At 43.0% G+C, this 25,827-nt stretch overlaps 1 protein-coding gene and 1 long non-coding RNA gene across 2 annotated transcripts; one reads left to right on the top strand and one right to left on the bottom strand.

The window, feature by feature from the left end:
* The first annotated feature begins 10,563 nt into the window (after positions 1-10,563).
* On the top strand, positions 10,564-25,403 carry INSIG2 (insulin induced gene 2). The gene is made up of 6 exons (XM_053404987.1): positions 10,564-10,752; positions 19,062-19,421; positions 22,781-22,905; positions 23,542-23,708; positions 24,584-24,683; positions 25,297-25,403. The coding sequence occupies exons 2-6, from the start codon at positions 19,172-19,174 to the stop codon at positions 25,336-25,338; spliced, it is 684 nt and encodes a 227-aa protein (XP_053260962.1). The 5' UTR covers positions 10,564-10,752; positions 19,062-19,171; the 3' UTR covers positions 25,339-25,403.
* On the bottom strand, positions 19,420-25,429 carry LOC128421797 (uncharacterized). Its single transcript, XR_008332375.1, has 3 exons — positions 25,356-25,429; positions 23,457-23,743; positions 19,420-19,534 (listed from the first exon to the last, which is right to left on the bottom strand). It is a non-coding gene; the product is annotated as an uncharacterized LOC128421797 (long non-coding RNA).
* Between the last annotated feature and the right edge of the window lie 398 nt (positions 25,430-25,827).

Here is a 25,827-nt window from a genome sequence, read left to right as displayed (position 1 = left end):
GCTTAGGGCCCCACTCTTTTGGGGGCCCCCAAAAAATTTAAAGGAAAAACAACAACCTGGATGTACATATCCAAAATATAAGATAAAAAACAAATAAAATAAAACCTACATACAGCAACAGTGTTTTGTGTTGTGTAGGCTCCTATGATGTAGTTTAATAATTATTTCATTATTAATATACTTCTTCTTAATTGTATTTCAGTTCAACAACTACTTTGATAAAATACATATTTTGTTGTGCGCAAGTGGCTATTAGGTCCATAAATTACCATATAGCATATATTCAACACAAAAAACAGCGACAATTTGTTGTTGACAAACTGGACAGCTGGGCATATAAAGGGCCCCATTACCTTCAGTAGTTTAGGGCCTCATCAAACCTAAATCCGGCCCTGATTGAAAGCATCGCTGCCAAAGAGTCCTGAGAACTGTAGTTTGTTAAGAGTGCTAGGAACCGTAGCTTCTTGGGAGAGGAGGAATGTATTTTAAATGTATGGCATGCTCACAACTGTTAGTAGACAACATAGCACTGCAAGCGCCAGTGGCCTGACTTTGCAAAAGGCGGCCTTTTATGCCTGATCATCTACCTGCTTGCTGATAAGTAATTCAAATCCAACCCATGGATAGAATAAAGGGGGGAAAGAGAGAATCACTTCCAAGCTGGTCAAAACATGCACATTCTTGCCTACTAAATCATTAATTGTAGGTTTCACAATGAGAATTTTCAAATCAGCTCTGACTGCATCCTTGTAGACAATTTAGATGCAGTAGTATGATTCAGGCGGTGTGCACAAAATGATTTGCCGGGGAATCATTCGTTCTAGTGTGCGGTTTGGTCAAGAGAACTCTTAATTGAAATATACTCAAAATATCACCTTTATTGATATATTGCAACATCTATATTAGTCGGTTAACAAGCTATTTAATTGGCTGAAAGCTAAAGTGTTAATCAGCTGACAACCTTAATTACCGGCGGTGCTGGGTGGTGAATGGGAGCCAGGAGTCAGAAGCCAAGAATCACAAACCAGGAGTCAAGAGCTGGGGCTTAGGCACAAGAATACTATTATTATCCAAACAAAGGCAGTGTACACACACACATTTACTCTTCATCCAGCGCGCTACCACTGCTGATTGGGGTTTGTGCATGCAATGGTAGTCACAATTCATATCTATCCTGCTATCTGTTCTTTAGTTTCTTAGGAAATGCTGTGTTTTATTTGTTATTTATTTATTGCTTTTTTATCCTCCCTTCCCCAATAAGGAGCTCAAGGTGGCAAACATGGTTCTGCCCTTCCTCAGTTCATCCCCACAGCAACTCTGTGAGGTAGGTTAGGCTGAGTGGGGATTTGAACCCTGATGCCCTAGGTCCAGCACTCTAAGCACTGCACCGCACTGACTCTCACTGGCTCTGGATGCATTTCCTCCTAACCTGCTTTGATCTGAATTAAGAAAAAGAATGATGTAATTGCATTTGAAGCTGGCAATGCACCTGTAGCCGAAGCCACGATATGAATAGGCAAGCAAGCTGGTGTTCTATTTCTTCCAGATCAGGGGAGGCCATTGGGAAGTCCACTTTAGAACACAGTGAACACTCTACAGCCCAGATAACACATAATAATAATAATAATAATAATAATAATAATAATAATAATAATAATTATTATTTGTACCCACCCACTCTGGGCGGTTTCCAACAAAGATTAAAAATACATTAAAATGTCACACATTTAAAACTTCCCTGAACAGGGCTGCCTTCAGATGTCTTCTAAAAGTCTGGTAGTTGTTGTTCTCTTTGACATCTGAGGGAGGACGTTCCACAGGGCGGGTGCCACTACCGAGAAGGCCCTCTGCCTGGTTCCCTGTAACTTGGCTTCTCGCAGCGAGGGAACCGCCAGAAGGCCCTCAGCACTGGACCTCAGCATCCGGGCAGAACGTTGGGGGTGGAGATGCTCCTTCAGGTCTACTGGACCAAGGCCGTTTGGGGCTTTAAAGGTCAGCACCAACACTTCGAATTGTGCTCGGAAACGTACTCAAGACCTCTAGCCCCAATGGTTTTTAACATAGGGTAACAGAGTATTTACTTTTATGAATTTTGGGGTTCCTGGTTCTCGCTCTAATACCTCTTAACAGCGACCAAATCCTCAAATCCTAGGTCTCATAGAATCACAGGTGTGAAGAGTTGGTCCCTGAGGGACATCTATTCCCAACCATTTCAATATAGGAATCACAACTAAAGCACCCCTGGCCATTTTGTTTTGCTTCCCAACTCTGCCTCTTAAACCATAACTATAAAGAGTGATGCCACTGCCTCCGAGGAATGATAAATTAGGGATGTTTCCAGACAACCTGCATATTGACCATTCATAATGATCTTCTTTTATTTTTTATTTGACACGGAAATTAGACAATGTTGGCTATGTGGAGAGCATTCATTCCAATTGGTTTGCAATTTCGCAAAAGCACTGAAAAAACACAATAGTTTCAACATAAGAACATAGGAAGAGCTCTGTTGGATCTGACCCAAGGCCCATCTAGTCTACCATCCTGTGCTCACAGTGGCCAACCTGATGCTCAGGGAAGGCCTGCATGCAGGGCATGAGCGCAACAGCACCCTGTCCGGCTGTGTTCCTTCCATTCTTCCTCTCATGATCTCCAGGCATATTGCCTCTGATACTGAACGCAGTTCACAGACTTCCTGACTCGTAGCCATTGACAGCCTTCTTCTCAATGAATTTATCTCTTTTAAAGTCATCCATGTTGGTGACCACCAGCCATCACTACTCCTGTGACAGAGTATCCCAAATTTTCACTGTGCACTGCAAGAAGTACTTCCTTTTTTAGCTGAAGATGATAGCACATTATCCATGCTGTGCTCAATTTATTAATTTCTTTACCCCACCCCTGTCTCTTGTTGAATAGGTTGTGCAGGGTTTTGAAGCGCTATTAGAAACTTGCAAAACCTGTTCACCAGAGACGACAGTGGAATAAACGTTAACACCTCAAGATTCTATTCCACTTCAGCTTTCTGGTGGTGGTGGGGATACTTATCGTCTTGTCTTCAGCCTGAAATATAACTTATTTTTTCCTTTTCACAACAGCGGGATACTCTTCCCATACACACTTATCAAAGGGCAAGCCTATGTATCTTGAAGGAATCCCAGCCTTTTGATGATTGGGGTTAAGCTGGTTTAGGATAATTTAAATTCTGTTTAAAAAATATTTAGAGTTTTAATTTGTCAGCTTTACTGTACTGAGTGTCGGTTGTAGTGCTGTGTTACCTGCCCTGAGCCAGCAGGATAGAAATCCAATTTGCTAAATAAGTAATCTTTTTGTAAGGCTGGTCATTTGCAGTACTTATGACTCTTCATAGTGTTCCTTTTCCTGGAAAGCTGATAGGTCTTATTCACAGACGACACACTCCAGCAGTTTGATAAATACATAACTACTTGAAAAGGAGTTTCTTGGGACACTGTGTGTTATTCATCAGGTCTTATATGGACACACACACACACACACACACACACGAAAGGCCCAGATCAGTTCTCAAAGTTGTTGTTTTTTATCATTATTTTCATTATTTGACATTTTGCGCTGACTTCTTTGATCTTCCCCTTTGCCAAGGCACACAAAGAAAAACAGCATCCAAGGACAAGCCAAACTGCACATATGGCGCAGTGAAAAATATGCTTATATACTTTTAGCGTATTATCTCGTAGCCGCTATCTGACAATTGAGGGTGAGGGAATATTGTAAAGTCATATTCTATAGCAGGCATAATGCTTATCAGTTTATTTTCCTTTGACCTTCTGCCTTAGAAAATTAATTCACTTGAGCTCTCCTCACAACTCAGAACATTAGGAGGGGAAAAAAATAATGTTAGCGCTAGTGAATATAATCTCTGCAGGAAAGCTGTGCAATTATTCAATGGCCTAATCTTATCTCTTGTTTCATTTTTTTTTTATGGCAAGTCTCCATTTAAACACATTAGATATACTGGGCTATTGCCCTGCACCTTCAAAGCACAGTAAATAAATGCAGCTAAGTGCCACCAAGAGTGAAAGAGCTTATAATGAGAAGTGTGAATAGACGGGGGTGCCATTCATCATTCTGTTCAGTCCAATATTGGGGCTCTTTTTATCAGCAGTATCCGTAGTAGTGTCATCACCTCTGGTATAAATCTTCTGTCAGTGTCTGTCGTCTCGGCACCCTATTAAACCCATGCTCTCATATAATCACCAAATGACCTTTGGATGTCTTTCATTAACCCCTGACCTAAACCTTGCCAGTGTCTTGTTGGTAGGTAAATCTATGACATGACATTTGCCTATAACCCTACATTTATCTCCATTTATTAATTTGTGCTTTTTCAGTGACTGCTCCCAAGCCGAAACCTGGTAAGGGTTTTAGATAACAGTGGCTTTCGTGGCTTTGAATTGAATAGGCTTTTAAAGCTTATTAAACGTGTATGTTTTATTCTTAACGGAATATTCTCGATGACGGTGCTAGTATCCCCTCACCCCAATAAATCAAGAAATATTTTTCTTGGTGGTGAAAGATTCCCAATTACTTCTATTTGTCAAAGTGGAGATTTTCTTTACAAAACAAAAGGCGTCGTCTGCTGGAAGTTCTTCTGAGCAACTTGGAATTGTGCAAGAGCACCACCCAGGGCGTTCAGCTTGGTTCAGCTTAAATTGTGCAGCTGTGAGACAGCTCAACCTAGAATGGCAGATTCAAGAAGCACCCATTTGTTTCTTTGCTCCATTTGCTGGTATTTATTTAGTTTTAAGTTTTGATTACAGAAGGTAAGCAGCCTGAACTCATGCAGTGTTAACCTACATTGGTAAACAAGTTGTTGTTGTTGTTGTTAGCTACTTACTCTTCACCAGAAAGTTGCAGGGCAGGCTATAGCAGTATAAAATGCAGTACAGTATTGAGAATAGTTTAAAAGAAATCAGTCACATGTCTCCTAAAAATATATCTCTCAACTATGAAAGGCCAGGCTAAAGAGGTGCATCTTGAGCACAGAAGGAAAGCTGTAAATGCAGGAATAATAATAATTTTATTATTTATATGCTGCCCATCTGATTGGGTTGCCCCAAGCACTCTCAATGGCTCCTAACAGAATATTAAAAACACAAGAAACACCACTGTGGGCAGTGAATTCCACAATTTAGGGCTACCACAAAGAATGTCCTCTCCTGGGTCACCCTGTCCCCAAACCTGAGGGCCCCATTAACACATTTCTTTGTGATTAGGGAGCTGTGGGCCAAGCCAGGTGCATGTTTATTCACAGGGCCATCCCACCTGTGAGGCAAGCTGCCTCAGATGGCAGGAACCACAGACAGTAGATCCCAATGTAGATCTTTATTCCCTACTAGATCCCAATGTAGATCATTACTCACCCTTTTTTCCCTGATGGGGAGGGGTGCCAAAAATATCTTTGGCTGGCTGTGTTTATTCATCAGCTAAACCTGTGTGAATAACCTGCCTATGCTTCCTGATATCTATCATCTATCTATCTATCTATCTATCTATCTATCTATCTATCTATCATCTATCTATCTATCTCTATCATCTATCTATCTATATCTATCATCTATCTATCATCTATCTATCTATCTACCTATCTATCATCTATCTATATCTATCTATCTATCTATCTATCATCTATCTATCTATCTATCTATCTATCTATCTATCTATCTATCTATCTATCATCTATCTACCTATCATCTATCTTCTATCAATCTATCATGTATCAAAAGGCAGGATGTAAGTAGCAAGACAAACTAACAATAAAAATTAATGGGTGTGGATTTGAGAGGATTCCAAATATGAAATTAAACACAGGTTGCATGATCAGAAAAGGGTGAGCTGTGCATGACTAATGCCTGGCCTACAGATAAACAAAGAACTCTAGTCTTTCCAACTGACTATCCGGTAATCTTTCATAAATGATAAAATAAGTCAATGCAACTCAAATTGTGTATTCTGCCTCTATAGCTGGCGATGTGAGCTGATGATTTGATGCTACAGCTGTTTCTTTATCTTTACTCTCTAACATGTCAGCCTCGTTGAAAAACCAATTTTATATGACTTACGGTATCTCTTGTAGGCTGCACTCTTGCCGAGTTGCTGGAACTGTTAGCTGTGTGCTGTCTCCCTTTATGCACAACCATGTTCCTACACACTGGACATTACCAGCTTTGATTACAACCCTTTTGCATACGCATTGGAACAGCTATTCTGGTTCTTATAGTTTCCTTTAAGATTTGGCAGCAATTAAAAGGCTGAATGTTTACAAGAGCTGCTTTTAAACAAGCAACACTTGCATTCCCGCCCCCGCCCCCAATGTTGCATGCCAAATTCTGAATATTCAGCAGGAAGGACATATTCAAACTGTGCTATTCAAAGGAACAAGGATAGATATTTTAATAACTGCGTGGCTTTAGAGCATACAGTATATTTAATTATAGGCTAAAAGTAAAAATGTTCAGACTGATACCGCCTTTCGAGGGAGGTTAGACTGACACCTTCATTGGCGATTTCCCCCCGGTGGGGTGGGGTGGAGGTTAACGGTACAGTTCTATTATACATGTCTATTCAGAAGTGCCAATGAGTTCCATCAGTCCCAGGTAAACATATATCGGATTGTAGCTTATCAGTGCAATCCTCAGTATGTGCATGTGTGAAGTGACAGGTAGTCACTTCTAAAGCCAGGTCATGGTGGGGAGGCAATGGAAGTGTGTGCACACTAGGGGGCGAGCGGGGAACTTGCTCCCTTCCCTTTGTACAGCTATCAGTATTTTCTAATGCCCCCCTCTCCGGTTCTAGTAAGGGAAGAAATAGTTGTGCTATCTGGACTGTTGTACACCCTGGACTAGACATTCCACCCTGGAATGTCCGACATCAGTGGTATCATGAGGCCCATAGAGATATCTGTAGGCATCTGTAGGCATTCTCCTCTGTTGTCAGAGGTGCCTCTGCTCAGTCTTAACCTCCTGCAGCCAGCAGATTTGTGGGGTTAGGACTGTTGTAACCTGCCATTTTTATTCTGCCAAGCGTTTGCTGCATTTTAATTCTTACCTGCATGTGAAGTCATTTTATTGGCTTGCTTTGACGTTTTATGGGGTTTTAATTGTAACACTATTCTAATATTGTAAACTGCCTGGGGACCCTTTTTAAGTCTGACTGACACCACACAAATGCTTTTTAGAATTATAATGCAACACCTAATGAAGTATGATGAAGACAAATAGTAGATTTCACGTTTTGATTATTCCACAATGCAAATCTAGAGCTAGGTTTCTCCTACTTAAATCTGAGTGCTCTTGTGTCTCCTACTGCAGTCTAGTCAACTACATACCTTCATCTTGGGTAGCTAAGTGTCTTGGGCCATTGGGCCAACCCTGCCAGCTGTCTATGCCACTGGTTTTCAACCTTAAGTCATCCTCAGATATTGTTGAACTACAAATCCCTTCGTCCCTGGAGTCCCAACAACCTGTGGGAACTCCAAGGCTGAAGAACATTGCTTCACACAGATTTTCATTTGAACATGTGGAAGTTGGGAGTGAGGATAGCGCAAGTAACCCCATTCCCCTACCAGTTTTGAAACATTGTCTTAGGAGGGCTGAACTGCAGCTAATTTCAACGGCAAATAAGCTGTGAGAGTTTGTACAAATGAAGCTGGCCCACCCCGAAAGAGACCGACAGGCTGTTGAGGAGTATGCAGGAGGCCCCCAAATGCAATCAGATACTCCCACACTAATGCCCTTAGAAGCAGAACTCTTGAGGCACTGAAGACCTCCCATTGTCTTTTATGTACCACTCTGCTACCAAGGATAATCCCACAGAAAGGTAGAAATCTTGCTACAGCAATCTCATGTAGAGTTGAAGGCAGAACCACTCTGATGTCCCTGCAAATATACAGTGTGGCACTCATCTTGCCTAAAGTTAACCTAACTTTTTGTTCTCTTGTTTACTTTACCCAGAAACAAATTTCCCAGGAACGAATCCACTATTGCCTTCATTTCTTTTATTCTTTGCCCTGTGTAAAAAGACTAACTTGTTCTTCTTCTGTGTCAATGTGCTATGCTGTTTCAGTGGAAATGTCACCGTTCCCGCCCCCCCCCCGATCAACACATTGCTATTTTCTGTGCCCACACTCAAACTCAGCTCCCTTGCCCCAAACACTATATTGTTATTTCACACAGACTACTTCAAAGGACCTCAAGTGCACCCCCTTTACCAAAGTCTGTTGCGTAACCAGGAAAACTTTGTTCTTGCAAGACTTTGGAGGAAATTAGTAAATGTGGTTTAACGTTTTGGGGGTTTTCTGCACTGCTGCATTTTACTAATGATCAGGCTGAAGTAGTCTTACGGTTCTTTTATGTTAAATAGGATCTGTTTTATGTTGGAAATTGTGATAAGGTCACTATCTATGGTGGAAGGGCAGTCTAAAAATCTGGCAGAAAATATAAATTTATTATTTTGTCACTGACAGATAAAATGACCTGCTCAAAATTCAGGTAGCTATGGCTAGGTCACCTTTGCAAGTGTGTCTTGCTTCATGATGACCTGCCCCTGTGTGCCAGGGAACCCAAACCCCCTAGTTTACTGAAGAATTGAGGGCTATAAAGCCATTAGGGAAGCAGCTAGCACTGAAGTGTTAAAATACTTGCATCATGCCACAGTGGGCATGCCACTGCAGCAATCTACAGGCCTATGAGGGTGGTTACCATAGGCCTGTAGGCCACCCTACTGTTTTGACGCCTGACTGCTGCTGCAGGCTCTATTGCTATCTCCTGGGTTTGACTGTGTTCCTTGAACCTGCTACCCAAACTTGGCTCAGTTTGATCTCCTGACCCTTAGACCTGTTGCATCTCAGCCAATGGCCTGCCCCTCTGATGAATGACACCCAACTGTGCCAAATCTAGTCCAGCCACACACTCACAAAAGCTGTTCACACTTGTAATGCTGTCATCTATTTTACTTGAATAGATGCAACACAGGCAAAATTCACCAGGAGTGTTTTCCAGCAATCCATCACAATCTAGAATAAGTTGCACCTCTTGGTTTCGGCATGTTATGCAGCAAAGAGTTTCATGCAGGGGAAAATATGGCAGCCCTATTTGTCCTGGTGTCTGTGGCAGAATTCACATGTACTTGCTGTGGCAAGAGTCACTTCTTCTTGGTGCAATCCATACAGTGTCCCATCCTTGATACACACTTCCTTCATACACAAATTTGTGGAACTGTGTAAGATCACATCTGGGAAGCACCGTGAACGGGCTCCGAGACAACTGTTCCACTATAACTCCACTCAGTTAAGCAATCAAATAGTGGCAGTACCTGGAAAAGGCACACATCTCCTGAATTAAGATTCTGAGGTGTACTTATTACATGTGCGAGAGTCTCTAGCCTCAGGCAGGAGTGATGTGCAAGAAAGCTTATCTTCACCAGAAAAGGTCACTCCACCTTAGGAAAGGAATTCTCTTATCCTGCAATAAATCTACAGACAGGTCAAATGAAATACAGTAGTAGCCAGAACCATAAATAACCAATCTTCACTATTGCAGGCATCCACTGGTAATTGTTTTTGCATGGCAGATTTCTTTAAATGGATTTAATTTGTCAATCAATTAAACCTACAGCCCTAGTTTTTGTTTTAAAAGGGGGAATACTGAACAGTTGTCCTTGGGATGTGTAAAGAGCTGCATAAGTAATGGATAACAATTATCCAATTGGTAGTTGCTCTTTATTATTCTGATGAATTTAAAAATACAGCACAATGCAGTTTTGTGGGACATTATACATTATACTTACTTTGATTTCTATTTTTATTTTATTATAAACATTTTAAGCTTTCTATTTTATTTCATTTTTCCAGGCAGGGCCCTTAGGAGTTTTAACAACAGCTGGCCAAGCAGCAATTCTGCTTGTGAAGATGCTGATGTGATGAAGGAAAAGCTACCACACTTCTCTCAAGGGGTCTGCCAAGGAAAAAAAAAAGAACTGGCTACAGCGCTGCTGTTAGCTTTGGGTGCAATAATCATTCGGTTTTAATTATAGATAGAATTGCTAACTTTTATTTTTAGCAAACAATTTATGGTCCAACGATCGGCCACTATGGGCAAAGGAGCGAATTCTGTTGCATCCAAATCCAGGTAAAAATATACACAGAATAGCAAACATTTAAGTCTGAAAACAGACGACCAGTTATAAATCTAACCCGCTATTTCCCTGCGCAGCAATTTAAATTCGCAGTGTAGGCATGGCTCAGAAAATGCGACAGGACCCAAACGCAGACATAACCCCTCTTTCCTACTTTGTTTGAAGCATATCTGTCTAATAATCATGATGATGATGATGATGATAATAATAATAATGGAGTTGACTGGAATTCCTTCTCTCTCCTCGCTCAAGCAAGCAAACAAACCAAGCCACAACCCAAATTTATTAGGAAGCCCACAAAGCTCAATCCTTGCATATTGTGAGGCGCCCACCCCCCACTTCTCGTCGTCGGTCTGGGAGGCAGCCGGCAGCACCCACCACCCCGCTGCCCGGTCTCCCGGTCCCGGCGGCCTCTCGGGCCCCGGACTTCCCTGCAGCCTCCGCGGCTCGGCGGAAGCGGCTTTGCCCCGAGTCAGGTGTCGTCGTCGTCGGCAAGGCGAGCCCGCTGCCTGGTTAGAGAAGACGCGGGAGGCGGAGACTAGCAAGCAGGCAGGGGAGGGAGAAGATGGCGGAGGCAGAGTGAGTAGAGAGCTCGGCGTGCCTGCGGCGGGGCGGGCGGAGAGGGAGCGGGACTCGGCCGCGGGGCGGGCGCTTCGGAGGGGATGCAGCAGCAGCAGCAGCAGAGGGGGCGGGGGGCTCCCATATATCTATATGTCTATGTATAGCTATACCTAATAGGCGACTGTAGAGCCTTCCCCGCGCCCCTCCTGCCTCTCCTGGTTTATGGTGACGGAGTTGAGCGGCTCCTGACGCCTGCCAGTCAGAGGGAGACAAACAGACAGACGGACGGTAAGCCTTAGGGGTGATTCTCATGCCACCCCCCGTCTAGACAGCGCTACTTTCGCAAAAGGTGCTTGCTGCTCCTTGCCCTCCTGTCAAGCCGGAGAGAACGGCACATGTTTTCGCAGAGAGAGTTGTAGGGTTGGGAGGGGGACCCCAAGGGTCATCTAGTCCAACCCCCTGCAAGCAGCTGAATCGCCAGGTCGAGAGCCAAGACAAGGCGCAGGGAACCTGTTGTCTTTCCAGATACACACACACACACACACACACACCCCGACCCCGACACCTCTTCCTCTAACCAGCCAAACCTGAACTTGGGACAGCCCAAATTGGCTGGTTCAAAGACCATCCGGTTCAGGAAGTAGCTTGCCTACATCAAAGCCAGGAATGAAGGTTTCTTCTTGCCTGCTGTTTGTATTTATATCCCACCGTTGCGCATAAAAGGAAGCGCAAGGCGAAATGATGTCGTTTTGCCAATCTCCCCCTGCCTGCCCAAATTTCATCCTATCCCCACCCAGTGAAGTCCATGCCTGAGAGGAGGTTTGAACCCGGTCCTAGCTCAGTGCTCCCAGCTAACTGCAACACAATGTCCACCAGATTGCATCCTGCAGTAGACGTCATCCCTTTAGGACAAGGCACTTCATCAGGTCACTGATTACGTCACAGAAGGCAAAACAGAGAGTGGATGTAGTGTGGGTTTTAGTATTCAGGCGCTTTCTTTGTTTTCTGGTTTTTTGATGCAACAAATTTTCTGCTTTTTGAAAAGGTATCTTCACCCCCCCGCCCAAACACACACACTTATTCTAGTGTCATTTCTTCAAGGATTTTGAAGATATATAATTATGTACAAGGTTTATATCAAGCTCTTATCAATTCCATCTAAGAATAAAGTGAGGTGGGGGAGAGTTTGTTCATTTTTTTTATTAACTCAAGGGATTTAAAAGCAACGTCAATCTGCATCACCAGCGGCAGTAGAAATATCTTCAAGTCCTTCCTGCGTGTATGTAGATTGTTCCTGTCTCTGGGTTGGCCTGCAGTGTTAGGCAATTTCTGTTTGTCCATCACTATGGCTCTTACGTTCCAACCATGCCTTACTAGGTTACTATAGATAGAACCATGTGAGAGAAGCTACCACATGGTTATGTGTCCTCTCTGGAACTCACCGAACTGAGTTGTACCATCACCAACTTTCTTGTGAGGTTGTAGAAGCATGGTAATGGCAATTTCATTGAAGTGTTTACCTACAGATAGCTGTCCATACAGGTCGATCTGTGCATTTGTTTTTAATCTGCAATTGTGTGGTCAATGGCTGTATAAATGGGATCCACTAAATCTGCTTGCAGTGCCCCTGTAATGTACACTGAGAACAAGATAGTCACTAGGATCCTGCCCAAAGGCCGTAGCACACCTCACCAGGAAGAGAAAACACCATGCATGGTGCTTCCTGGCATGGCAAGCAAACTAAAATAAGCAGACTCGTATTTGTGAGTCTAGTTATTGTGGTACTGTACAAAGGAGGTCTGTGTGTTGTTCATACAGAATGCAATTTAAAATCATTTCATTTAAAATCAATAGGAAATCTGCTATATAGGTATCTTGTTTAGGATATTTGCTCCCCATCGTTTCAGAAAAGGTTGGAATAATTTGGGTTTTTTTAATATACATTTTTATTAGTTTTGAACATTTTAATTAACATTCATACAACAGAACTTCACATCTTATACAATATTTTTTGGACTTCTGTCAACACCTCTGATGATTTTCCGTTCTTATCACTTATTATGCATTTCTTAATTTCATATTACCTTTCATTATCTTTAACTAATAATTCTCATTATCTTTTTTGCAATGTTTCAAATAATTCACCTTACAAAACTTCTTGCAAACCTACTAGCGTAATCTGTTCATCACAATTACTTTTCAAATAATCCATAAATTTACTCCAGTCTTCTGAGAATCTCTGGTCCCGCAGGTTTCGAATCCTTCCTGTTAGTTTATCTAATTCTGCATAGTCCATCAATTTCATCCTCCATTCTTCTTTCGTCGGTAATTCTTCTTGCTTCCAGTTTTGTGCCAAGGAATAATTTGTAAACATGTACTATGGTATTCTGCATTCCAGACAGAGTATTTCTTTTGAAAATTCCTTTGTTTTTCAAGGCCACTGATGGTGCAATACCTTCACAAGGGAGCTTTGCAAGACTTGCTTCAATACAGGAGATCTTTTCTTACCTTGCTTTATGTGCCACTCAACCATAAATTTGTGCGATACAGGTGCATTGCTCAAGAAGAGTTAATATAGTTAAGTATTGTAATAGTTAATAGTTGAGTTACCTTTAGTCTCATTTTTGAGAAATTGATTTATAAATTAAAGGCATCTCGGGGTGCAGCTACAATTCAGTTTCTGTGAATTCCAGTGTGAACTGGCCTGATCTGTATTTCCTTGTAGATTGGACTAATTATCCTTTGGAGTTTGTATTTCTCCAAATTTTGTGATGCAGTTCTTGGCTCAACAACAACAAACCAAATGAGTTATTTTAGGATAAAACATGATTAGAAATGCACACAGATAAAATATGTTAAATTAATACAAATATGTTTGGCAGATTGTTTAAAAGCAAATAGCATTTTAAAGCAGGAATGTGTTTGTGAATGAACATGTGCAAAATTAACCCAGGCAGGAAACAGACAAATTTGTCCTTCCCTGGTCCATAGAACCTTCCATATGCATGCAGAGAGGATCTCTGCAATTGCATCCAAGCCCTCTTTTCCCTCCTTGCTCTGCACCTTTTACTAGTTGCACTTTCATAGTGTCGTATGTGCTGCTGCTTAGCCAGCCATTCTCTGTGATGAGAGCTCTTCCTCTGCATCACATTCCGTTATCTGATGGGCTGCTTTTATATAGGGCCCTGGCATGTAGGCTACTCACACAGAATAGAAGAATACTTCTTGCTGGCATTCTGGAGAGGACCAGATCAGAAGATAACTCTTATGTGAGGCTGATTAAACCTAGCACAGTGTCAAGAAGCCAAGTTGAGAGTTGGTATGGAGGTGGGCATCACAGAAAACAGGACCCCACATGCAGCCACAAAAGGTCTTGTCTGGACACTAGTCTCCACACAGAAATCCCTTGAACTGTTGTAAATACTTTATTGTGTCCCCTATCCCCTGTCAAATGTAAGACCGTTCCATTTTATATGTAAAAGAACTGAAAAATGACTGACGGCCTTGTCATGTCTGCTTTAGGGGATGTACAAAAAATTGTTGGTGGGGAATGAACACTTGGCTTAGCTTTCAGTTGAGGAGGAGCAGGCAAAATACATTTTTATTTATGCAGGCCTCTGGCCTGCAATCTGCATTGCAAACATATTTGAATTGGTTTTAACTGATTTGGTGTTTAAATTTCTTTTCTTTTTTTTTTACTGATGTTGTAGCTGCCCTTGGATCTTTTAAAAAAACTTTGTATTTTATATCTGTTTTGTGGTATTTTCCTACCTATATTGGGGACAGTGCCATCAGACCAAGGCATTGCCCACTGATTTATGTCATTGACACATGGTCTCAGAACTAGTTACAGGTAGGTAGCCGTGTTGGTCTGCCGTAGTCGAAACAAAACAAAAAAAATTGCTTCCAGTAGCACCTTAGAGACCAACTATGTTTGTTATTGGTATGAGCTTTCGTGTGCATGCACACTTCTTTAGATACAAGAAGTGTACATGCACATGAAAGCTCATACCAATAACAAACGTAGTTGGTCTCTAAGGTGCTACTCGAAGGATTTTTTTTATTCGGTCTCAGAACTGTGTTTGATGTCTTGACTACAAACCCAGAACGAGGTTCTGGACGCAGGTTTCAAACATTAGAGGACCTTCCAAAACCCAATAGTAGAGTCTGAAAACTCTATTTCCTGCTTTGTAGCAAAACACTGTAATGTACCTGCAGTTGCCTAGATCAGTAGGCAACTTGACTGTTGAACTGTGAAGAGAACTGCAAATGATAGGGAACTACTGTAGGAAGTCTGCACAGAGATGGCAATTAACCAAAAGTGAGACCTGATGGTCACCAGAGCAAAGAATGTTATGACAAGGTCATTCTGGACCAAAGGAAAGCTTAGGCTGCATAAACTGCAGAGTTGGGAGTGGGGAAATCAGCCTTCAAAAGAAAACAAAAACAACCACCCATATGATCACATAACTAAGGCATACTTCTCTGCTTTCTACATCAAGTACTGTACTCAAGAAAATTCCACACTCCTCACCAGCTCTCCCTACACACCCTCTGGATCAGACTGGCAGAATTCCTTTTTCAGATACCTCTTTTTCCAACCTGTCAATCAAATATCTTGTTCTACATGGATCCAGTCTCACATTCGTGTATAACAAGTATTTTGACTGACAGCTTAGTCACCTGGAACGTTAAAGGGAGGGGAAAACCCTCCCCCAGAAGCGTTGTTTTGCACATTCTGAAGCTGCCAATCGTTTGCATCTTTTGATAGCGCTTATTCATAAGCAAGTGGAGGAGATGTAGCAGCAAGAGACTGCGTGTTTCTTCTACGCCACCTCTTATTCAGCAGATTCTCGGAGCACACAGAACTGCCTGCAGGTGTGGAGTACTGCTGCAGGCCTGCACTTCTGCACCCAACAAATTGCCAACTGAGCATAGTAAAAAATAAAAAATAAGGAAGTTGCAATCACTTTTCAACCCACTTCCACAAAGGTAGTCTAGCAAGGTTTTGTACAGCTCATATGGAATGCTTTGGGATCCCTTTGCACCAGATACGCAGGTGGGAAGCAATAGGTGGTGGTGGTGGATCTTTGCCCATATCTAGTGTGCAGGTTCTGAAAGAGTGCATCAATTGTCAACACGGCACCCATGCATTCAGCGGTCCAGCTTTTGGTGGTAATACGGTCCAGCTTTTTGATGGATTTTGAAGAGTTTGTGGTGAGTTGGATGAAAAGCCTTGCGGGGGAAGGCAGATGGCTAAGACATTGGGGGCAAGATGTAGAAAAGGGCACAAGAAGAAATGCTTTTTGAAGGCTTAGGTTGTGAGTTCAGAGTAAGAGTTGATTGTGTGGCTCGGCTGAAGCTTCTGTGGGTGACTTCTGCTTTTCCGAGCAAAGCAAACCATTGAATGGAGTTAAGCTTGGAAACGCTGCAAAAACTTGAAAGGTCTGCCTGTACATGCAGCACACCTCACCATGAAGCTAAAGACACCACCTACACAGCGAGTTCTGTTTTCTGAACGATGCTATCTAAACAAGGATAACTTAAACATTGAGTCATCCCCTACGTAACCAACTGATCACTGTGCCCTTCCATGGAGGGCATCCTGCAGGTACCACCCTATTAAAGAGGTTCATTTCAGAATCGGGCCAGAATGTTCCCCTTTGGAACATATCTACGTCTGCTACATATCAGAGAGGTAACTCCCCTGTTGTCATTCAGTGAGTGCTAAAGACATTCCTGTTTCAGCAAGCCTTCAAAATAGAGATCTTTACCTCTGTATCAGATTTAAAACTTTCACGTGCTGCTGTTGTTTTAAAATATATGTGTTCATTTGTTTTTATCTATGTAGCTATTTTATATATGTTTTTATTATACTGTGAATCACTGTGGGATGCCTCTTGGGAAGCGACTCATAGATGAAATAAGCAATAATAACATAATAATTCTGAGCACCAAAGGGTTGGGTTGACTGTTTCGTTTCCTGTCCTTCTTGTCAGCACCTAGCTGGCTCCTGTTGGAAATAGGATGTTAGAATTGATATCTCTTTAGTCTGATCCGGGAAGACAGCTCTCCTATTCCTATGAAGTGCTTCAGACATATATGCACACTCGCTGAAAGGCTCCCTTTTTCTCTTCTACCACATAGAGCACCAGCTTTGGAGTTACGCAAGTTTGCCCAGCCAGGTTTCTGATTTCAAAGCATACCTTAGTCATTTTCTCTGCATATTCTGTGCGGGGCTAAGTGTGTGAAGAACTGTTGCGCAAGCACCCCTTGAACTCACCTGACCGTAGCACTATGTGTCTTAATAAAACCTGTTTCAGAAATTGAGGACACCTTTCAAAGTCCCTTTACTGAATGATGTTTTCGTGGGGAGAGGAGAGGCACATAGCAACACCAGAAATGGCTCAGTTGGTAGAGCCTGAGATTCCTAATTTCTGGGAAAGGGGTTCGAGCCCCACATTGGGCGAAAGATTCCTGCATTGCAGGGGTTGGACTAGATGGCCCTCAAGGTCCCCTTCTAACTCTACAATTCTATGAAAAGCACCTCTTCTAGAAATCATAGAACCATGGAATTTCAGAGTTGGAATGGACCCTGACGATCACCTAGTCCAACCCCTGCAATCCAGGAATATGCAGCTGTCCCATACGGGGATCGAACCTGCAACCATGTAATTACAGTGGTACCTCGGGTTACATACGCTTCAGGTTACATACGCTTCAGGTTACAGACTTCGCTAACCCAGAAATATTACCTCGGGTTAAGAACTTTGCTTCAGGATGAGAACAGAAATCGCGTGGCAGCAGCGGGAGGCCCCATTAACTAAAGTGGTGCTACAGGTTAAGAACAGTTTCAGGTTAAGAACGGACCTCCGGAACGAATTAAGTACTTAACCTGAGGTACCACTGTATCAGCACCATGCTTTAACCAGCTGAGCTATTCGGGCCCTGCCCACCAATTCTTTCTTCCCACCTCCAGTACTACCTAATAATGCTTGGGTGTGTTTCCATTCTTTTGTTTGCATATTGATCTAACTAAGTCAGTTAACTGAAGTTGTCATCATTCGATCGTCAGGCACACAAGGATAATTCCATTGACTTCTAAGGAGTCACACTGCTGCGTCTTCTTTCCCCATCAAAGCGACACCCTAGCCATTATACTATCTGTGCAGCTACTCTGATTCTATTCCTGATAAGTTCAACTTAAAGCTAGGCTGTGGAGTTTATTATGCAATCGCTAATAACTTACTATCACAGCAATTTGTGGAAGCACCTCTTTGGGAGGTTGCCACATTGACTTGGTATGTTTATGTTTGTGGTAACATGATGTGTGCCAGGCTTTGGTTAAAAGAAAACAAAAGAAAAGAAAACAGGCTATGCTACTTCAGTGATTCACCATTACCCCATGAATGTTTGGCTGCCTATGATATTCCATGTTTAGTTCTCAGCTTTTGGGGAGACGGGCCTTGAATCTTTCAGCAATAGAGACCAAAAGTCCTAGTACCAGTTTTGTCAAGATTAAATAATTCCTGAAGCCCTGATGATGAACCAGAAAGTTTAGTAAAAATCATTTTATTTCCATTTTGTTTTCTGCAACTTTCTATTCAGATGGTGGTTATGGGTGTTACTCGACTAAGTCTTACATAGAGTAGACCCATTTAAATAAATGAGCATGGGTAAGTGAGGTCCATGGGTGTCAATAGGTCTACTCTGAATAAAACCTGGATGCATACCACCCCAGGATTTAAAGCTTTTATTCACAAATGAGGAGTAGAATTTTATTGTACTAAAATAAATGAAAGCTGGAATTCTTGCCAATTAAGCTGAATATCTGGGTGTTAATTTTTTCATATAGAAAAGCATCTCCTTATGTGTGTTTTAAGGTGATGCTACATTTATCTTTATATCAGGACCTTTTTTTTTTACAGAACCTATATTTTCAGTTGAGCAGTGGCCACATTGCCAAAGTGCTCTTTTAACCCAGTCCTCCCCACTGTGAATAGTGACAAAAAAGCCTTTCTTGCTCACCAACGTTAGCGTGCATTCATTACAGAACCTGATGCCTCTGTATTTTAGTGGGCAGCTGAGACACGCACCAAGAGCGGCTGTGCTTGTTTTCTGCTCAGAAGCATCTTTGGAATGGGTCGAATCCACCGGCCACTTATTCCCTGTACAGTAGCTCTCCAAAGGTGCCCAAGGATTGAAAGCTGCAGAATTTGGCTAGTAGAAGTCCTCGTGAGTTAATGCCATGCTTCTGCAGCCTTCTTCAGAGATTATATATGTGCGCGTTCTATAATTATATTGTTTGTTTGTTTTGTTTTGCACAGGATTTGGAGTACACCCTGAATTAAGAAAAATAGTATTGCTTCAAGCTTCTTGGTCATCCTCCCTTCTCTCCCAACATATGCGTTGCATTTTGCTGTAAGTACAGGCGGCCATGGCAGATGATGATGATGATACGCAGCCATCCATCCCAAAGAAGTGCGGTCCGTACATTTCCTCGGTGACCAGCCACAGCCTGAACTTGATGATCCGCGGGATAGTCCTGTTTTTAATTGGTGTCTTTCTTGCTCTAGTATTAAACTTGCTACAAATTCAGAGAAACGTCACCTTGTTCCCACCAGATGTGATCACCAGCGTCTTCTCTTCGGCTTGGTGGGTACCGCTTTGCTGTGGAACAGCATCAGGTATGTCGGAACAAATGCAGCCGGAGAGAAACCTTATTAGGGGAAACATCATGGGCTTGATTCAGTCCGCAGAAGCACCATTTGGCATTTCCTCCTCCTTTCCTCCAAGACACCTGTGGACGTGAACCAGGCAAGGGTTGTTAAGAGGAACATAAGGTCTAGGCGCACCTTTTGTATCTATGGACTTCCCTGTCTCTTCTGCTCAGCCATGGAGAATGAGGTGGACAGAGAGTCACAGATGTGGGAGGTGCATCACTTAGCCCTGACTTTCCACATAGGAACCTAATGTGCTGAGAACTCATGCATGCACATCGGAGGATATGCAGATGCTGGATTCATGCAACTGTGCTACCCAGTTACAGCTCCCCCTCTTGCTGCTAGTGGGGATTAGCTTGCTGGGATGTCTTAGATTCTGGCAGAGGAAAGAGTGCCAGGCATTCTCCATTCGTCATTGCTTCTCATGGGCCAATCTGGGCATGGCATCCCAGTGCCAGATTTATGTATAAGCTAAACAAGATATAGCTTAGGACCCCACTCTCTTGGGCCCCCCAAAGAAATTTAAAGGGGGGAAAACTGGATGTACATTTCCAAAATTTAAGATGAAAAACAAATAAAATAAAACCTACATACAGCAACAGTGTTTTGTGTTGTGTAGGATCCTATGGTGTAAGTAATGGGCCCCACCTGCTAGCCTGCTCCCTCAAATATCACTGGTTTGCTCATTTCTATATATAGGGTGTCTAGATTCTGCATGGACTGGTTGCATGGCAACATGTGCAAATGGCTTTAAATACCTATTAGGTCCATAAATTACCATATAGCATATATTCAACACAAACAACTGTGACAGTTTGTTGTTGACAAAGGGCAGCTGGACATATAAAGGGCCCCATTACCTTCAGTAGCCGAAGGCCTCATCAAACCTAAATCCAGCCCTGCATCAACCACATGACTGGCCCTAGGCAGAGAGGGAGGCCTAGCTAATCTGGACCAGGGCTGGTGGGAGGGGACGCCAACACTTTGCTTCCACTACAGTCCCAGTCCGGATTGCACCTCCCCTCCCCTGGCTGCAGTTTAGAAAAGAAAAAGCAGTCATGGGCAGCCAGTTTGCATTCAGTGATCCAACTTCATTTTTTTATATATAAAAAATCTGATTTCAATTTCCATTTGGTGGTCCAAATTTATTTATTTTGAAAATCTGATTTATAGTAGAAATGTTCCTAAATTTTGCAAGGCAATAATCATCTTAAGTAAGTAGCATGGTCTGCTGAAATCTTTTGATTGAGCGGAATTTCTGTAAGCCAGACTGCTGGTGGGGGCTGATGAGAGCTATAGCCCAAAACATCTGGAGAACCCCAGGTTGGGTAAGGCTTCTGTAGTACAATGGCATCTAGATTTCTGTGGCAGGGTAGGGTACATATCTTTCCAGTCTCCCTACCACTGATTCAGCCAATACTTTAATGAATTCAGTTGCTGCATAATATCTTTTTATCAGCGGAAACCTCTTGGCAGTGGAGTCAGGGGGCAGCACTAGGGGAAGGTTCTATTGTAAGTAAACCTCCCATAATATGCCAATATTTTCCTGAGGTGCTGCTTGTCAGATTCTGATACAGGTCAATAAACCGATCTATTGTCTAGGAAACAGGTTTTTGTTGTTGCTGCTGAAGATAATCTTCAAGGCTACGTATCTTGCATTATCTAATTACTTTCCTTTTGTACCTTTTCATGGAATTAATACACCACAGATTTCACAGAGGATTCAGATTTGAAAGGAATTGTCTGTGTAAATTGTCTGAATGTGTTGGTTTTCTTTTCTCGAGTGTGTGTGTGTGTGTGTGTGTGTGTGTGTGTGTGTGTGTCTGTGCGCGCTTGGAATATTTTGGTCACAGTTAGAGACTCGTTTTATCTCTAAACTGCCTGCCTGTCATCGTTCCTTTTTATTTTTTTATTTTTTGCCCATCTGAAATCCTTGAGTATTTTACTGTACCATTTGCTTCGTTTTTATTTTACACCTAGATTGGCAATTCTAGACACAAGCATTTGTTTGGCTTGATTGCCTTTTGCCATCCTTCTCCACCCTGGTCCGTCCCCCTGGAGGTTTAGAGTACAGCTCCCAGCATCCCGCACTGTTGTTGTTTGCTTTCATTAGCCACTTTCCCCACAAAGGTGACTCGAAGCAACTTGCAAAAATGGTACAAACATTAAAACCGGATACAGTGGTACCTCGGGTCACAAACACTTCAGGTTACAAACGCTTTGGGTTACAAACTCCACTAACCCAGAAATAGTACCTCGGGTTGCGAACTTTGCCCCAGGATGAGAACGGAAATCGCGCGCTGGCAGCAGTGGGAGGCCCCATTAGCGAAAGCGCACCTCAGGTTAAGAATGGTTTCGGGTTAAGAACGGACTTCCGGAACGAATTAAGTTCGTAACCCAAGGTACCACTGTATTAGGAAACCCAAACAGAATGAGAACCTAAAAACACATCCATATATAGGTCTCAAACACCCCACCCCACTAAAAGAGGCCACAGATAGCTGATACTCTCCAAATTAAGGGGCTAAAGCCTGGGTTCAAAGAGATGTTTTTGTCTGGTGCCTGAAAATACATAGCGGTGGTGCCAGGCATGCCTTCTGGGGGAGAGTGTTTCATAAGTAGGATGCTGTCAGTCAAAAGGCTTGCTTTCATGTTTCCACCCTCTGCACCTCTCTTAGTGGGTGCACATGGAGAAGGGCCTCAGGTGATGAACACAGTCTTGACTTGGTTCATGTGGGGACAGGTGGTCCTTGAGTGTGAGCTGCATGAGGCTTCATAGGTCAAAAGAAGAAGAAGAGTTTGGATTTGATATCCCGCCTTTCACTCCCCTTCAGGAGTCTCAAAGCGGCTAACATTCTCCTTTCCCTTCCTTCCCCACAACAAACACTCTGTGAGGTGAGTGGGGCTGAGAGACTTCAAGGAAGTGTGACTGGCCCAAGGTCACCCAGCAGCTGCATGTGGAGGAGCGGAGACGCGAACCTGGTCCCCCAGATTACGTGACTACCGCTCTTAACCACTACACCATACTAGCTCTCAACCAGCACATTGGTTTCCCACATTGCCTGGGGCTAATGGAAGTTCTAGTCCAAAGCATCTGGAGGGCATTCAACAAGGCTGAAGGCAAGGGCAGTGGCAGGAATTTTTTTGCTAGCGTGTTTTCATCTGCGGGAAGTTATAAAAAAATATGTCGTTTCGTAAAATTAACTAGTAATGTAATGAATGGTTACCAGTATGATATCAGCCAATTTAGGGAGCGTCAGCGAATGACAAATTTGGCAGAAGTCATAATTGTTCCTTTCGCCTTTTGTTGTTGTCATTTACAGCTGTGATTGGGTTATTGTACCCCTGCATGGATCGACACCTGGGAGAGCCACACAAATTTAAGAGGGAATGGTCCAGCGTGATGCGGTGTGTAGCAGTCTTTGTTGGTATAAATCATGCCAGTGCTGTATCCTTCTCTATGGTAATGAAGTTGGCAGCCGCATCCAAACTTTTTTCTAGGAGGCCAAGAGCTAAACAACAGCTGCCCCGCTCACTTCACTGGGATTGCACGCCTGGTGCACTCCCCGACGAGGCAGTGAATTTATTAGTTGCCCTTCCATTGTTAACTCAGGGTGATTTACAACAGTTTCAAGCTACATGTTTAAAATAACTTAATAAACACAATAAAAAATCCAGTGTGGCTGCAGAAAGCTTGGCCATAAAACAGCAGCAAGAAGCAATAAAGTATTAAGAAATAACATTCTCGTGGCACAAGAGTTCACACTAATGACAGGGTGCATGTAAACTTTTAGCAAGGTGGCTATCCCAAGGAAAGCACTTTTGCAAGCCAACACGCACTCATGAGTAATTGCATACCTACTAAACAAGCATTTGAAACATCATGCCTTTGGTCTAGTCCTAAGAGTGCTGCGAATGGTCAGCTAGGGATGTTCCAGTTAGATCTGATTTTCGGAAAGCTGTTCGGTGTCAGGAAAATCAGAGTTGTGTGATGCTTACTGGCAATCCCTTTGAGGCAAAACCCCAAAACAATTAGTCAGTGTTCCGCTGATCTTCCGAAACTGTTCCTTAACGACGCTCACAGAAAGTGGATTTTGCCAACAACATCCAGTTGTCCCTCACACTTGCTGCACTTTCAATTGGGCTGTGGTGGACGTTTGATCGATCTCGAAGTGGCTTCGGCCTGGGAATTGGAATTGCATTTCTTGCCACATTGGTGACTCAGCTTCTCGTCTACAATGGAGTTTATCAGTAAGTGTTTTCTCTTCAGTATGGCAATTGTAATGCTAGGATATTAGAGAAGGTATCAGGGGTTGGTGCCGATGAAATACTAAAAACTATTCCGACTCCTTGCCCAGTGTGCATCAATCCCATCAGAATGGATGCGGCTCAGAGGTGTGCAAGATTGCATCTGAGGTGTGGGGATTTGCATGGGCCTGTCCTTTTGGCTTTGGGACTGTGTGCTTCTATACCTGCCTGCTCTGTTTTAAAAGAAGAAATAGAAGGGGAGAGGTGTTCAAGCAGCAGGACCACAAGCAGGACCCCACACTTGGGTTCCCAACCTTGCAGCAGATGTCTGCCCTCTTCCCAGCTTACAAGGCCAAGGGAAAAGCTTAGGGGTGTTTTGGCAGCTGCATTGCCAATGACCTATGAGCAGCTTAGCCAAAGCACCTAGGGCCAAAACAACAACCCTATTGCTACCTTTCCAATCTCAAACTTGGAACTAGGGAAGGAAGCCTGGCGTTACATGGAGGTGCAGCATGGGGTCAGGGGCCTGGCTGCAAGCTTTTGCTTGACTTCCAGTGCCCAATTCTGACATTGTGGGCTGGACTTAAGGTGCCGTGCTGATTCCAATGGAAGATCTGCCATCAGCTCTGCTGGGCAAGGGCTGGTGTCCCAGCCACTGCAGCACAGTGCTGCTTATGGGTCTTTTTGCAAAGCTTCAATGCACAGTGAGCAGGCTGTGCCTCATTTTTCAGAAACGGGACTGTGTCGGATGCATTAGCACAAGCTGTTACTTGTACCAGTGCAGTCTTGAGCCCAGGCAACAGCGTCAGAGTGCCAGAGGTTTCCTGTTTCTTTGTGCATTGTTTCAGGCCTAACCATGACTCTTTATCTCTCCCTAGATACACATCTCCTGACTTCCTTTATGTGCGTTCCTGGTTACCCTGTATATTTTTTGCTGGTGGAATAACTATGGGGAACATTGGCAGGCAGCTGGCAATGGTAAGTTAGTCTGTCAGTGCTGGGATTATTTGCAGCATACTTGTGAATAATTTTGTCTACCTTTAGATGTGTGAGCCATCCTTTGCAGGCCACATCCAGATAACTGTGCTGCTGTTCAGGAAGCTCAACATACAGCAGTCCTTGTGCTTTCCAACCCTGCCATGTTCTCCACTTAAATACAGTTGCTATTCAGTTCACAGTGCCTTAAAGGAAAAAACCCAGGATGTACCTGATGTTGTCTGTGCATTAGCATCACCTTCTTAGCTACCCCTGTAAACTTACCCCACAACATGCCCTCTAAACCTGATCTCGATGGCTGAGAGACCTAGAGAAGTTTGGTAGGGAGTGGGAAAGCTGCAGAGCACATGACAGGATCATGAAGTCCTGCTGTGTGAGTGGAAGTCCGTTCAACACAACGTTGGATTCAACCTGCAGATTGTAGGAATAAGGTGGAAAGCTGGGCTCCCAGAAAATTTACCATGCTGAGCTCCACTCATTTGCATCTCTGTTCTCAATTTTTACAGTGTATCCTTTAGTGTGTGTGTGTGTGTGTGTGTGTGTGTGTCATTCTTGGAGACACTTACCACTTAATTTATGTTTTTTTATTTTGTAGTATGAATGCAAGGTTATTGCAGAAAAGTCTCATCAGGACTGAAAAAGAGCAAAGCATACCTTTCTCAAGGAGGATGAATGATAGACCTGGAAGAACTGGCACCAAGGAGTACTTTATAGTGTTTTCAAAACAGTCGTCGCCCTCTCTTGTGTCTTCTTCTGCTCTCACTCGCTGTCCCCCTTGGCCTGTTCCACCTGCAAAAGACACTTTTTACTGCAATCTGTGATTGCTACATATGTAATTCACTTGAAAATCCCAGCATCTTGGTATCTGATCAGTGTGAAATTCTGCTGGAATGCAACATGCTGGACAAGTTGTTGGTTTTTAGATAGGAGCCTTTACTTTATAAAGTAAGCTAGTCTTGCCATATACCATCCTCTTATTTGCATTATGTTCCTGTGCCAAACCAAACTCTCTCTCTCTCTCTCTCTCTCGGTTGCATTCCTTTTTTTACCTTTCCCTGGACAACTTGGGGGATTAAATGTTATTAGAGTGTTTCTATTTTATTATTCATGCCAGAGTGATGTAAAG

Source organism: Podarcis raffonei, chromosome 1 (genome assembly GCF_027172205.1).
Source record: "Podarcis raffonei isolate rPodRaf1 chromosome 1, rPodRaf1.pri, whole genome shotgun sequence".
Classification (NCBI taxonomy): Eukaryota; Metazoa; Chordata; class Lepidosauria; order Squamata; family Lacertidae; genus Podarcis; species Podarcis raffonei.
The sequence above is the reverse complement of the archived record's forward strand: the minus strand, read 5'-3'. Positions and strand labels throughout refer to the sequence as shown.

Coding starts and splice junctions, on each gene's coding strand:
- INSIG2 (XM_053404987.1), top strand. CDS start 19,172: ATGGCAGATGATGATGATGATACGCAGCCATCCATCCCAAAGAAGTGC. Junction 22,906..23,541: donor GTATAAATCATGCCAGTGCT/GTATCCTTCTCT, acceptor CGACGCTCACAG/AAAGTGGATTTTGCCAACAA. Junction 24,684..25,296: donor TTGGCAGGCAGCTGGCAATG/GTAAGTTAGTCT, acceptor TTTATTTTGTAG/TATGAATGCAAGGTTATTGC.